Below are 14,760 nucleotides of genomic sequence, written 5' to 3' on the forward strand. Positions count from 1 at the left end.
AAGTGAAGCTAAAAGTGATCAGTCATTTTATTGTGTCGATTCAAAAGTGTGTTTTAAATTTGAAAACGACAAATCAGTAAAAGACCGTATTCATAGTTCTAATTTAGTGCATGAAACTTGTATACCTATTTTGCCAAATAGTGATGCATGCACTGATACCTGCACACATTATAAACAACGGCGAAATCCACAAAATTATAATTTTGCTGCCCGTAATTCAAATCGTTCGAAGTTTAAGGTTACTGATAACAGTGATAATGCCGATCGAGCTCGTATTGATCGCCCAGGTTCTTCTCGAGAAGAGAACCACAATATTACTGCATGCAACACGAAATGCATAACATGTAATCGATCGAGTGACGATCGCAAAAATATTAATAGTCCGAGCGAAAACCTTACTCACGTTAGCCCTTCAGCCGCCACAACTAAAAATGTTAACTCTTTGGTTGCCGAACGTAAAAATGCTAATTTTTTTTCAACAAAAATAATAATTTGGATATGTTTTCTAGCGTCGACGGACATCTTTGCCGCAATGCCAATGCAAACTGGCAATGTCAAACATTAACCTGCGCGGTCGCAGAGGATTCAAATTTTGTTCATCAAAGATGTCCGGGCGACAGTAATATTTGTATAGGTACCATTAGTTGAAAATTATTGTGATAAAAACGGGATAAACCCGAATTTTCCGAAATATGGGAATAAGCGTGATGTAATGGGATTTGATTGTTTTTATGGTTGCGGCGGAGATGACGATCTTAGGAGACCCCCTATTGGTCGTGACGTACGGCCGATTTTTAACATAAATATACTGGGTTTTGAGGGCACCGCTTTAATAGACACAGCTGCAAAACACTGCATCGCAGGTCATACGCTATACCTACGCTCTCCTCCAGCAGAACAACACCTAGGTACGTTCAAGACTCAACTTATTTTTTTGGTTGAGCAGTGATTATTTAATTGGAACTATTTTAAAATTCAATCTGAAGTTCGATTTTGTCCCTATTTACCCCATTTTACGGTACTGCATTTGAATTTGAATTATATTCTTTTACTTTTGATGTGCGGTGTCATTCTGAATTATATTTTCTCATAAACAAGTAAAAACAATATTTTCAACTATTAGGGTAAACCATACTATTGTTGGCACCCCCCCAGTGATTGGCACTCTGATTTAAGAATTCAGATACTAAGAGACAATTCCTGTTTATTTACTGTTGCAATACTTTATTTGGCAGAATATCTAATAATCTCTAGTGGCAACACTGTTGTCAGCCATCTTTCTTTCAGAGCTGTTTGTGAGATTTTATGGAAATCAAGTCGTCGTGATCGTGTTGTTTTTTTATAAAAAAGTTAAGTACTGGTGGATAGAAGTGCACGTGAAAATTTGATTTTTGGGTAAGTTCCTACACCAATTTATATTTGATTATGTTAAATTAGTGAATAACTTGCTATTTTTATCGTTTTCAGAGTTGAAAAATAAGCGTACCGGTAATTTCTTTGGTGCCAATCACTGTATTTTTTCTTGTATAGTGGTACAGTGATTGGCTTGGATGCCAATGATTGTACATTTAATTTTCTGGTGGCATGTGTTAAATTTCATAGTTAAATTACATTTCCATCAATATAGACCGTCTTCGGTTGCTAAATAAGGCTGTTTTTGCGTATATTTAAATTCTTGGCACTGCCAATCATTATACATTTTTGTGTGCCAATGACTATATCCAGCTAAGATTTTCTCTTCTGCATCTCTTTCAGGTACTAAGGTAACTGCATTTCTTTCAGGTACCAGGTACCTACCCGGCTTTAAGATGCCGAAGGTTACGGATGGAAAAAAATATACAAAAGCATATACAGAAGAAGATATAGAAAAAGCTTTGCAAGCCATAAAAAATGGAATGGGTAAGAAAACTGCTGCAAATAAATTTAATATCCCAAGAGCAACTTTGCAGTTCCGCCTATCCAACCAATTTGTCAAAAATAAAACAATGGAATCATTCGAGAAATTAAATGATTGTTTCGTTTAATCAACAACACTCAGTCAAATAGATGACATTAATCAAAGAAGTTCGAATTTTCTCACATAATTAGCTTAAGCATTACAAAAATTGCGTAACAATTGGGGCCTTCGCGTCAAGTAAATCAGATGATATGTTGTGGTTACAGTATTGATACGTAGTTATCACCGCATTTCCGAGGTATCTTCCAGTAGGATCTTGACGTACTACGTGTAGGTAGTCATCACCGAGAGTGAAATGAGCCTGTGGTGGCGAAACCCAATCACAAACTGTTGCTACCGCTTTATTAACTGTTGCAGGGTTAATACAGTACATCTGAAAATGTAAGCTAAATATTAAATACAGGTTCCTCAATCTAAAGAAAAGTGCTTAAAGTTCATGGGAATTTTTTATTGCTCTTGGTTGAAAGATAGCCTTATCTACTAGGTAAATACCACCATTTTAACTTTTCGCGAAGCAGTAATGCATTTCGGTTTAAAGGATAGTCTAGCCTATATATTATAATACAATTAAGACTTCGGCAGCATCTTCCAGATGGGTGGCGTATTCAATGTCATATCTATGGCCCCTATAATCACTTAAAATTAGGTGCAACACCACTATCCGTTGGCCTACTAGGTCTATTAAAAATTGAAAACAGGAATTTTATTTTAAATATACCGGCGCAATACAGTCCTGACTTCATGCAAGCAGTTTGTAGTTAAGTTACTGCACAATAACTACAAATTGCAATGTACTACAATTTATTACCTATTCATTGCAATTCTAGCATCAGCCACCAAAGTTTATTATATGTCAAGTTAATTATATTGCACCTATCAAAATCACCAACGAAATATTGCTGTAATACTATGGTTTTCCAAAACTTCGGATTATAATCTAAACCGTCATTAGTTAGAGTTATTACAGTTAGAGTTAGATATGAATAGTTTTCAAACAATCGATAATTAATGACTCAATGCTACATAGGTGTGGCTTAGGTTATCACTTAAATATTACACTTAATACACTTATTTAACAGGAGGTTATCAGATGTGGTAGCATTAAGCGTGATCATAATGATTCTAGACAACAATAAACTTGGTAGATACTATGATTATTGATCGGGGTTATTGGAGAATGTATGTATGTACGTCCTTTTGAAAGAATATTATTGTAAGTATGGGACTCACTTGTTGATATGCTTCACGTTGACCTGGTATAAGATAAGAGACTGGATAATCAAATTTAAATTTGGATACATAGTCTGTGTCTGTAAGTTCAAAAAATAGATTCTTTATTATTTCAATATTAACATGTGTTTAATTAAATTTAATGTTTTAGTACATAATTCGAGGTATCGCATGAATTATGTTTAGATTAATACTGACCATGGGCAGAATGCAACATGTAAAATATCAAATATAAATTTAATTTATACAACCTTTTGCAACTTGCGTACAATGAGGAGGTGTGATGTTTTCCAAATCATTCCCGTGCAATCCAATTACGTATTTTAGTAAAAAAATTACAATGGTTATTTTAAAGAAAACCATTTTTGTTGATACCGAAATTTTTAATAAGATATTTTAAAATTCAATAAAGTGAACAAAGGAACAACAGTAATATACGAGTTATTATTTGACACTGTTGTGTTTAAGTTGAGTGTAGTAATTAGGAATATTGCATCAGCAAATAAATTATAACGGCCACGAGATAAGGAGTTTAAAAAAAGTCTAACGGTATATTACGTAATAATATTTAGCTTGTTGAAGTTTTCCTCATTGTGATTAATCATCATCTGTTTTAGGTTGGCAAAATTATGATTTGACATTAGTTTAATACAAAAAAATATTTTGTTGATTACGTATAACTTCGAAATGTATGCAACGTAAGTATTTTAAAGAACGTTTATAATTTATAATTTTTAGCCGTCGTAGCCTAGAGGATTTGTCATACTGAGTCGTATCAAGAAGTGCGATGCGGGCCTTGAAATGCATCGGGTAGGTATAAGTTTTATACCCAATTTTTTGGTTTCCCGTAGGCAGCGGCTTGCCTCTGCCCCTGGAATTGCTGAAGTTCATGGCCCACAAGGGCAATAAAAAAATTAAAAAAAATTACACCTCGTACCTATCCTGTACATACGAATAATTATTTCGACAGTAAGGAATATGATAAAAATCTACTTTATAGCAACCCTAACGCCTGCCGCGTCTGATCGCGCGCCGCGACCAATCAGGGACTCTCGTTGTCGGCTCCCGGCGCGACTCAACGACCGAAGGGCTTTCCCTTTGGCAAGCCGCGTGCGCCCCTTTTCGGGCGCCGACAGTTCACCCGCAACCACCGAAGCATACACACGAGAACACGTCCGCACCTCGCTCGCTACCATTCCTTTTCGAACTTGTTTGTGGGATCCTCTGGAGTGTTCATACCCAGTGCTCCAGCTGGACAACACAAAACTGGCGCCCCAACGTGGTAAGGTAAATCTAGCGGTGAGTCGACGAATCATATCGGTTTTGCAAATAAAATTGTGAACTCATGATCATGGTGAACACTCGAAGTGATAACCGTGCTAGCCGAAATCGCAGGGATGATGATGCAACGGACCCGTCGTTCGCGTCCCGCGATCGGTCTTCCCGAGCGCGTCCGCCGCCCAAGAAAATGGCGCCGGCGACGCCTCGCGCATAATCTACGAGTCCTTTCGAGAAGCATCTACGAGCGCGTCTCCCGCCTGCGAAATTGGCGCTGCTGACGCCTCGCGCTCCAATCACCACAACCGATCCGGCGATAGCCACGTGGCCCCCGCCGAAGCCACCTTCTCCAGCGAGCACGTGTCAACATTAGTAGAGGCACTACAGCGGAGCCAAACAGAGGTTTTGAAATAATTATTTGAAACGATACGGCACAACACATCAACACCAGTGCCCGCATCACATGCACACGCGAACTTCGCCCGATGTACCGCGCGCTTTAGTGGGGCTGCAGGTGAGTCGCTTGATGCCTTCCTGGATGCGGCCGAGGCGTATCGCGACTGCTCCGACATCTCGGAAGAGAACGCCATCCGGGGATTGTCCGTGCTGTTGTGCGGCGACGCCGCCGTCTGGTGGCTGGGTGTGAAGTCCTCTATAATAATATCTTCGTGGTGCGATGCCGTCTCAGCCCTACGAGATGCTTTCGGTGATCGCAGGCCTCCACACCGTATAAACGCTCAACTGTTCAAACGAGGTCAACAAAACGATGAAAGAACGGACCGTTTCATCGCTGCGACGCGCGCTCTTCTCGCGAAGCTACCTGCCGGCGACCTAAGCGAGAAAGTCCAGCTGGACATGATCTACGGACTCCTCAGCCGCCGCGTACGGGAGAGACTTCGTCGCGACGAAATAAGTTCATTCGACGTGCTTCTGCAAAGAGCGCGCCAAATTGAAGACGCGACGGACGAACTTCGCTAAGAACACGATGCCTCAAGACCGACGGGAGAATTAGCAAGAAAGCCATACGAGTCGACGACCGGCACCGGACGCACCCGCCCTCCGCCAGCAACCGCAGCTCGCACGGCCACGTGCGCTCCGAGCGGCGCCACCCCCGGCCACGAGCCCACGACGCAGCCGCCGCTTGCTCTCGGAACGCCGCGTGTATTTGACTCCGCCGAAAGGAAGCGACGCCCGAAATGTTCGTATTACCATTTCTTCGGTCACGAGAAGAACCAGTGTCGTAAGTTAGATTCAAAACAAGGTGATCAATCTCATACTAACTTATTTCAAAATAAAACTCACTCAAAATCTAGTGAAAGTGAAGTTAAAAGTGATCAGTCATTTTATTGTGTTGATTCAAAAGTGTGTTTTAAATTTGAAAACGACAAATCAGAAAAATACCGTATTCGTAGTTCTAATTTAGTGCATGAAACTTGTATACCTATTTTGCCAAATAGTGATGCATGCACTGATACCTACACACATTATAAACAACGGCGAAATCCACAAAATTATAATTTTGCTGCCCGTAATTCAAATCGTTCGAAGTTTAAGGTTACTGATAACAGTGATAATGCCGATCGATCTCGTATTGATCGCCCAGGTTCTTCTCGAGAAAAGAATCACAATATCACTGCATGCAACACGAAATGTATAACATGTAATCGATCGAGTGACGATCACAAAAATAATAATAGTCCGAGCGAAAACCTTACTCACGTTAGCCCTTCAGCCGCCACAACTAAAAATGTTAACTCTTTGGTTGCCGAACGTAAAAATGCTAATTTTTTTTCAACAAAAATAATAATTTGGATATGTTTTCTAGCGTCGACGGACATCTTTGCCGCAATGCCAATGCAAACTGGCAATGTCAAACATTAACCTGCGCGGTCGCAGAGGATTCAAATTTTGTTCATCAAAGATGTCCGGACGACAGTAATATTTGTATACCATTAGTTGAAAATTATTGTGATAAAAACGGGATAAACCCGAATTTTCCGAAATATGGGAATAAGCGTGATGTAATGGGATTTGATTGTTTTTATGATTGCGGCGGAGATGACGATCTTAGGGGACCCCCTATTGGTCGTGACGTACGGCCGATTTTTAACATAAATATACTGGGTTTTGACGGCACCGCTTTAATAGACACAGCTGCAAAACACTGCATCGCGGGCCATACGCTATACGCTCTCCTCCAGCATAACAAACACCCTCTCCGCGTTTCCTCTCAACGAGTCAGACTTGCCGACGGTGTGGTGCGCATTATGGACGTTTTTACCACCACTCTCGATATACGCCTAGAGACTACAATTATTTCCACTCCATTCCTCATATTTCCTGAATCCACCAATACCTAATGAAACGTTATTAGGAATAGATTTTATTACCGCAGCTGGAGTAGTAATCGACTTCAAAGAAGAGGTTTGGTTCTTCAGTGATGATGCGATGGTAAAGTATAATCTGTCCTTCGAACCTAAGTCGCGCAAAGTTTCCTGCGCCACTACAGACATCCTTAGGGATGACGAAGGTACTCACCTTACGCCAGCTGAGCGGCAAGCGCTCGCTGACGTACTGGACAGGCACGCACACATCTTCAGAGCAGGGGGAGGTCCAACTCCGTTTGCTGAGCATCGCATCGAAACAGGTGAGCATGCACTAATTTCAGTACCTCCTTACTGTTTGAATCCTTCGAAGAAACCGCCTGATGTTATATTAGGGAAATACCATACCCAAGAACTTACCTGTTACCACGGTAACAAAAGCTTCTTACCCAAACCTGTGATTCCTAAGAGGAAACGTGGACGCCCAGCTAAGGCTGTTAATGTCCTAGTCCAGGAGCGCGGGCGTTCTCCAGCACTAGAGGGGGAGTATATAGCAACCTTAACGCCTGCCGCGTCGGCAGCCGCGTCTGATCGCGCGCCGCGACCAATCAGGGACTCTCGTTGTCGGCTCCCGGCGCGACTCAACGACTGAAGGCGACCCTTTGGCAAGCCGCGTGCGCCCCTTTCCGGCCACAGTTGCCAGATGGGGGGGATTCCCTGCAAATTCGGGGGGTTTTTCGACCTTGGGGGGGAAAGATTCTTTGGAGGGACATTCGGGGGGAAACGTTAGTTAGAAATTTCGGAGATTTTTTAAGTATCAATAATTCATCCACAAACACAGTTCGCAATTACTATTAGAATAATTATAGTCTACTATACTATTCACAAGTCAATATTATAAAGAACAAATTATGCAACCAAATGGCAATAGAAACTGCCGAAGCGGTTCTCAGGATTCGATTTTCACTGCCAAATAAAGCCATAAATTTTGTTCCCACAGAAAACGTGTATGCTTTAAATAATAATAACGAAAGTGAATATGATTGTAATAATTGTTTAGAGATGGTTGAAGTTATAGGGACAGCTTGATTAAAAAATAAAAGAATCCTTTTGGTTTTTTATTTCTTTAAAATAAGTAAAGTATGTTTTTTGGGTTTTTTTCTTCAAAAAGCCTATTTTCGGGGGGTTTTTGAAAAAAGTTGGGGGGTCAAAGTCACACGGTCATTTGGCAACACTGTTTCCGGCGCCGACAGTTCACCCGCAACCACCGAAGTATACACACGAGAATACGTCCGCACCTCGCTCGCTACCATTCCTTTTCGAACTTGTTTGTGGGACCCTCTGGAGTATTCATACCCCGTGCTCCAGCTGGACAACACAAAAACTTCCAATAGTATCGATTTGCGCATGGGGTAGGAATGCGTGTTATGAACTTACACTTATTATCCTAACTAATTTTAGGGCGAAGCAGAAACGCGGTCCGATTTGAAGGATTGGGACAGTGATTCAGTCGTCATGCATATAGGAGCTTTAAATGTGCCATAATCGTTGTCTATTAACCATTTAGTAGATATTTGAAAAGGTCCTCAAATATTAGGAATAGAAAATAAAGGTAGTTATGGCTTTTCGGGTTCGCTTAAGTAATTTTTTTTACGATTTTATCGCCCATAAGCCAAATTATGTAGTTTATTAGCTTATATATTTTTAGAAAACATAGATTACATAAAACCTAGTTGGACGAAAAAGCCGAGTACTCAATGGCCGGATTACAATGTTAAAGTTAGAGTACAGAACTGGATGTTCTTCTTTTATATTAATGGCAATCCGCATCTTCGGATTCCGTTGCTTTCAATGTTAAGTTTATAATATAGGTACCTAGTATATGCATTAAGTGGAGGATAGAAATATGGACCACCATCTTTTTTATTGCTTCGATGGGTGGACGAGCTCACGGGCCACCTGATGTTTTTTGTTTTTTTTTATTGCTTAGACGGGTGTACGGGCTCATAGCCCACCTGGTGTTAAGTGGTTACTGGAGCCCATAGACATCTACAACGTAAATGCGCCACCCACCTTGAGATATAAAGTTCTAAGTTCTCAAGTATAGTTACAACGGCTGCCCCACCCTTCAAACCGAAACGCATTACTGCTTCACGGCAGAAATAGGCAGGGTGGAGGTACCTACCCGTGTGGACTCACAAGAGTCCTACCACCAGTAATTACGCAAATTATAATTTTGGGGGTTTGATTTTTATTACACGATGTTATTCCTTCACCGTGGAAGTCAATCATGAACAATTATGAGTATGTATTTCATTAGAAAAATGGGTACCCGCCTGAGATTCGACGCCGGTGCATCGCTCAACACGTATCCACCGGACGTCTTATGCTTTAGGCCACGACGACTTCAAATGTGGTTGTTGTGACACGATGTTAAGTGGTTACCAGAGCCCATATACATGTACAACGTAATTGCCGCCATCCATCTTTGAAACATGAGTTCTAAAGTCAAATGATTATTAAGCCATAATTGTTTTTTTACACATACAAATTTTACTAGTTTGTTTTAATACCATAAGCATCTCTGGAAAAGCACAAATGTATCAAAAAGTTACAAACGTGCCTTTTCTGGTTCGTCTAAAAGTCAATTGAAAGTTTTTTTTTCAATTGACTTTTTTGGGGGAAGACAGTAAATTAGCACCATTTTACTGAGACTATATTTCATACTTTAACATCTTATTTCATTTCAGTTTCCATCATATTATTTTCCATAAAACAGAATTTACAAAAGATCTGGCTGTATGGTGCGATGTGTGTGCCTTTCCAGTTTGAAATATGGAACTACTACCACTACTACCTACTACTGTGATGTCAATAATGTCAGATTTTGTCACGCGTTCTCTTTGGTGGAAGAATAGGTAGTTGGAGTGAATACATACCAAATTATTTCGGTCTTGGCAATTTATTAAATGATTATTTACTGAAATTTAGATATAGTTACTTTAAAACATGATGAGTGACGATGATCGAGATATAGACATAGAAAGTGATGTAAGTTAAAACTTAAGAACAGCTTGTCCTTTAACAAATTCTGTTTATTTTGATTACATATCTTATAAATTTTCAGGCCGAAAATGATTCAGATTCTCGAACACATGCTAGAAACGGCATCGGTGGAGGTGGTGGCTATTACTCACAGGTAACATTAAGAGAATCCAACGTGTTGTCCAGGATTACATTAAATATCACACGCCTAAGTGATAGCCTTGAATTTAAATAACAAATTGATTACAAACGACGTTTTTGTCTTTTAGAATAAGTTCTAAACATAAAAAAATATAGGACATCAAAGTGTTATTTAAATATTTTCTATGGAACTCAATTTAATACAAGCATTCTCATTTGCAGGCAGAGAAGAGAGCACACCACAATGCCCTCGAGAGAAAGCGACGAGATCACATAAAAGATAGTTTTACATCACTTAGAGAATCTGTTCCTGCTTTGCAAAATGAGAAAGTGGTAAGTAACAGAAACAGTGAGAAAGGGGTAAGTACTAAGTAACCTTTTTTTTTTTGCATGTTCATATAAAATGTGAATAATTTTATTAGTTTTTTTGTTTTGATGAATGTTGTACTATGTCATGTAAAATTCACATGCAAAATAAATTGTCCATGAAAGTATGGTGTACATGAAATGAAAAAAAAAGCACACTATTAGTATAAATTGTATTTTCAAGTATAATACCACATGGTAAAATGATCCTTGCTACTAATTTCATTATCTTTAATTGCAGGCCAGTCGTGCACAAATACTAAAAAAGGCTGCTGAATATATACAATTCATGAGAAGAAAAAATAATTCACACCAACAGGATATTGAAGATTTGAAAAGGCAAAACAATATATTGGAAGCTCAAAGTAAGTTTAAATTTAGTGTTCAAGATGATAATAGGTTACTTCTTTTGTTTTAATTTCCATACTTATTTTCTTGAACTTTTATAACCTTGAAATAACATTCTATCTTTAATGGTAGTAAGGTCACTGATAACTTTACTGATGCTAGGGCATCTTGTGAGCCCACATAGGTAAGAACTATAACCCTGCTGATCTCTGCCCTGAAGTAGTAATGCATTTCGGTTTGAAGGGTGGGGCAGCTGTTGTAAACTATAATTGTAAGATTACTTTTAGCATATTGAAATTAGTGAAGAAATGTTTTCAGTGCATTTTCCAAATTAATTCCAAATTAATCACAATGTTAATACTGCACCTCATTTAGGATATGAGTTTGAAGTCTCAATTTTATTCTGTAGCAGTAAGGCCTAACCATGTAGACTCATATGTACTACAATAAATTTACATAATGTTATTGCACAACGCTATTCTCAATTATTGTGTTCGTAAACATGTATTTATCCTTAAGGCAATTTGAATTTGAGCGTTTTAAACGTGAGCATTGTCACATTTGTTGATATGAGGACATTGTACAGGATAAGATCCAAAAGGATGGGCAAAAGCCCATGATGACATCAACTCTCACAAAGTCATTGATGATGTTGAATGGTTACTTGCAGAACATCTTATACTTGCCTTGGTGAATTTTTGATTCAAATAATGCAGTTTGGAAATGAAGTCATGATCTTGAGAACACTCCATTCATGATAGGTACATATACATTTTCAGATGATGGATACAGCATTCTACTAACAAATTCCAATTTGTAAGAGCAATATTCCAATGGAGAAATATGAAAATCTGGAATTAGTGATTAAATTTATTGCCATTTTTAATCATTGTCTATCCTATTTCAGTTAGAGCTTTAGAGAAAGCCCGAACTACTGGAAATTATGTTGATGCTCATGAGTTGGGCCTGGGCATCAAGTCTGAAGGCAGTTCACATGATACGGACAGTTCAGATGGAGAAGGCACCACCCGTCGTGTCAAAAAACTTAAAATAAATGGTGTAAATGTTTAGGAAGAATTCCATAATTGAATTATCCTAGCAGTGACATGTGGTTATTAAGTTGATTGTGAAAACTATTTTATAATATGAAGTTGTTTTATGTGCATAAATTTCTTACCAGTTCACATCTTGAACACATTAAAGATTCACATCTTAATAGTTATTGAAGAAGAATATATAAGTTAATTTATTTTTCCACTACATTGCAAAGTTTTTAGTTACAACTGATCTGTCATATGTCTGCATCCCAAGTAAAACTACATATGAGTCGTCATTTATCAAAGGTGGCAATCTGTGCATTTGGACAAAAAAATTTTATTGATATGTCAATACAGATTGATTTGAATATAATCGTCTCCTTCAAAGAATACGGTTCAAAACCTGCATTAAATAAAGGTTAATAGTTAACCTGTTATTTATCTAAGATGTCGTTCCGAAGAGTTTTGTGACTGCCAATGGAATACAAAGTCAATAATTCGTTTTTCTGATTTACCAATAATTGTCCAAAAGTCAGATTGCCGGCTTTGATAATAGTCGACTAATATGTATGTTCAGTTCAATATGATTCTGAATGGTATTGTCACATAATGGTAGCTGTACTATAATCCAGTGACCAGCAGCAGCATTGGGAACAACTAGTTAATCGTGGTTCATCATAATTGAGCTTAAACAAATAAAGGACCCATACTTTTATTCTCTTTAGATATCAAAACAAATGAAGTTCATTTATGATGAGCCTTACTAATAATGTACCTCTCTAGTAATTGGCAAAAAAGCCACTGATTCCAATGTCATTCTCGGATCACTGAATTGTAAATGTTCACCAACATAATAAAATAAGTTTCAGGAAAAGGAACATTAATCTCTTGGCTCTTGGATTATTTTCGATTCTCGTTTTAAATTTTACAATTTTAATGTAAATATTTGAGTAACAAGTTAGATAAGCGTTTGGAATCATTGCTAGGAGTGATTTTGTTATAATGACATGTTTCTGTCAACAAGTACCTATTGTTAAAATTGTTCATGTACATAATACATGTGTTAACATTATATTGGATTTTCTTGAATATAGTTTTGATTGATAATTATAGAAAATGAATTGTATTGATGAATGAATGTGTATACATTCATGGATAAATCAACTGCGTGGTTGCTGTCTGAAAAAATACAAAGTTATATCGCATTTTTTTATGTAATAATCAAAGTATTGAAATTAGCTCAACGAAGTCAGGATATACCCAAAATTAATGCTAATATTAAGTGAATTTTCAATGTAATGAAAATTTAATTCAATTTTAAATTGACACAAGTGGTATATGGATCAATACAACATGTATTCTCTACGGTAGCACTATTTTATCTGGGAATTCCTGCTTTGCGACAGTACTTGTCTTGTCTTATTTTCAAGGATAGTTAAAACTTGTGATTTTGGTCAGATCTGGCCACTGAAAAGCGCTCCCGGTACTGTGAAGAAAACAAGTGACCCTTTGTGGTAATAAGTCTGTTGTCTGTGGTAATAAGTGGTAAATATATGTTGAGTTATTTCAATTGAAAATTATCAAATCACTATGCTCAGTGATAATTGTCTCCTCTCTTTTAGTTGTAAACAAGAAAATTGTCTGCTGAAGTATCAGCACTTCACAAAAGAATGACGTCAGGAAATTGTGTAACATTCGAAGCTGATAGAGATAGTCACATTTGATTCATAACACGGGTTTCTGATATTGGTGTCGTTTTTATCATAGCTTGAAGGTATCCAACAAACAGATCAGATGTTTAACAGAACGTATTTAGCAAAGAAACATATAATACAAACAATAAAATATCAACTACGATCGATAAAATACTTTACATATATTTGGTGAGAGAAATTATAGTACTATTGCGACACCACAACCGGCTGAAATGCATTGTGTGAGTGAGTATAACAGGAATGCGTCTTGATGGTGATAGAATCTAAGGTGCAAATATTTTTGTTTATTCGATCGATGTCAAGAAAATTCAATATACTTCCGTATTTTAGTGATAAGACAGTCTTCTTGAACATGTTCTCAAAGATACTCTTTAGTGAAGCTACCAAAACGAATGTGAATTTTAAGAACACGTTTTGCACTTGTACAGTAATTTATACAACATTCCTTATAATTTTTGAGCCCTCTATGATTAATAAAAAGCTGAAAATTTCAAGTCAGAAGCATTGTAAACTATTGTAAGATATTGTAATTTGTTGTATAATTATTGTATTACATGACAATTATATTTTAAATAAGAAGCTGTATTTTTTATATTAAAAAAAGAAAACTATTTAGGGTAATAATATGTTATAAATGAAGCTAAAGTTTTTCTTTTCGTTCTCGAAGACTAAAATAAAAAATCATCACCCAATATTTAAAAAAAATGAATAAAAAGATATTGGGCCAATATCTTTTTATTCATTTTTTTTAAGGAATTTTATGACCTGGTAACTAAGACCTTTAGGTCAAGTCCTGTTTTAATTTTTAATCTTATTTTTATGAAAATGTTAATATGGAGTGAACTGAAATGAAATAAAGACGATTAATTTGAGACATTAATCAACTGGGATGAAATTATATGAAATGAGATGAGATGATATGGGATGAAATGTAATGTCAGTAAAATGATGGTCATACTGAGATTTTTTCAGTGGACTTTTTGGAGGATCCCAAGAAGTTACGTCCACGTTTCATTTTCCCACATTTGTGCACTTTGACAAATATTAAACCACCGCTATTACACATTTAAACCTGAAGAAACACTAAATAGACAAAATAAAACAAATCACACAACTTCACTCCGCGTTCCCGCCAAAAATCACTACCGGTAAAATGGGGCGATTAGGGATTGAGAGGCGAATCGGGAAAAACCGGGAAAATCTTTCGACGCTCAATATAAGTTTTATATTCGTTGCAAAATCTTCCATTTTTTGTAGTTTAATAGTAGAATGTTGAAAGTTCACAAAACAACTCTGAATATGCATGATAATAGCTGCTA

The 14,760-nt window shown here is 37.4% G+C and overlaps 2 protein-coding genes across 4 annotated transcripts; one reads left to right on the forward strand and one right to left on the reverse strand.

The window, feature by feature from the left end:
* Positions 1–1,991: 1,991 nt before the first annotated feature.
* Positions 1,992–3,739, reverse strand: LOC101745073 (uncharacterized). The gene is made up of 3 exons (XM_004924449.5): positions 3,439–3,739; positions 3,188–3,267; positions 1,992–2,330 (listed from the first exon to the last, which is right to left on the reverse strand). Exons 1-3 carry the CDS (start codon positions 3,548–3,550, stop codon positions 2,097–2,099), a joined length of 426 nt encoding a protein of 141 aa, XP_004924506.1. The 5' UTR covers positions 3,551–3,739; the 3' UTR covers positions 1,992–2,096.
* A 106-nt stretch (positions 3,740–3,845) lies between these two features.
* Positions 3,846–14,020, forward strand: LOC101744549 (protein max). Of its 3 annotated transcripts, XM_021346877.3 has the most exons (7): positions 3,846–7,112; positions 8,251–8,401; positions 9,540–9,840; positions 9,917–9,988; positions 10,198–10,308; positions 10,583–10,706; positions 11,597–14,020. In XM_021346877.3, the coding sequence occupies exons 3-7, from the start codon at positions 9,799–9,801 to the stop codon at positions 11,758–11,760; spliced, it is 513 nt and encodes a 170-aa protein (XP_021202552.2). In that variant the 5' UTR covers positions 3,846–7,112; positions 8,251–8,401; positions 9,540–9,798; the 3' UTR covers positions 11,761–14,020. The 3 variants fall into 3 exon arrangements, with proteins under 3 accessions (XP_021202552.2, XP_021202553.2, XP_021202554.2); XM_021346878.3 differs by lacking the exons at positions 3,846–7,112; positions 9,917–9,988 and having other exon boundaries at positions 8,256–8,401; positions 10,198–10,335; XM_021346879.3 differs by lacking the exons at positions 3,846–7,112; positions 9,917–9,988 and having other exon boundaries at positions 8,256–8,401.
* The last annotated feature ends 740 nt before the right edge of the window (positions 14,021–14,760 follow it).

This window comes from Bombyx mori, chromosome 25 (genome assembly GCF_030269925.1).
Source record: "Bombyx mori chromosome 25, ASM3026992v2".
In the NCBI taxonomy this organism is placed as follows: domain Eukaryota; kingdom Metazoa; phylum Arthropoda; class Insecta; order Lepidoptera; family Bombycidae; genus Bombyx; species Bombyx mori.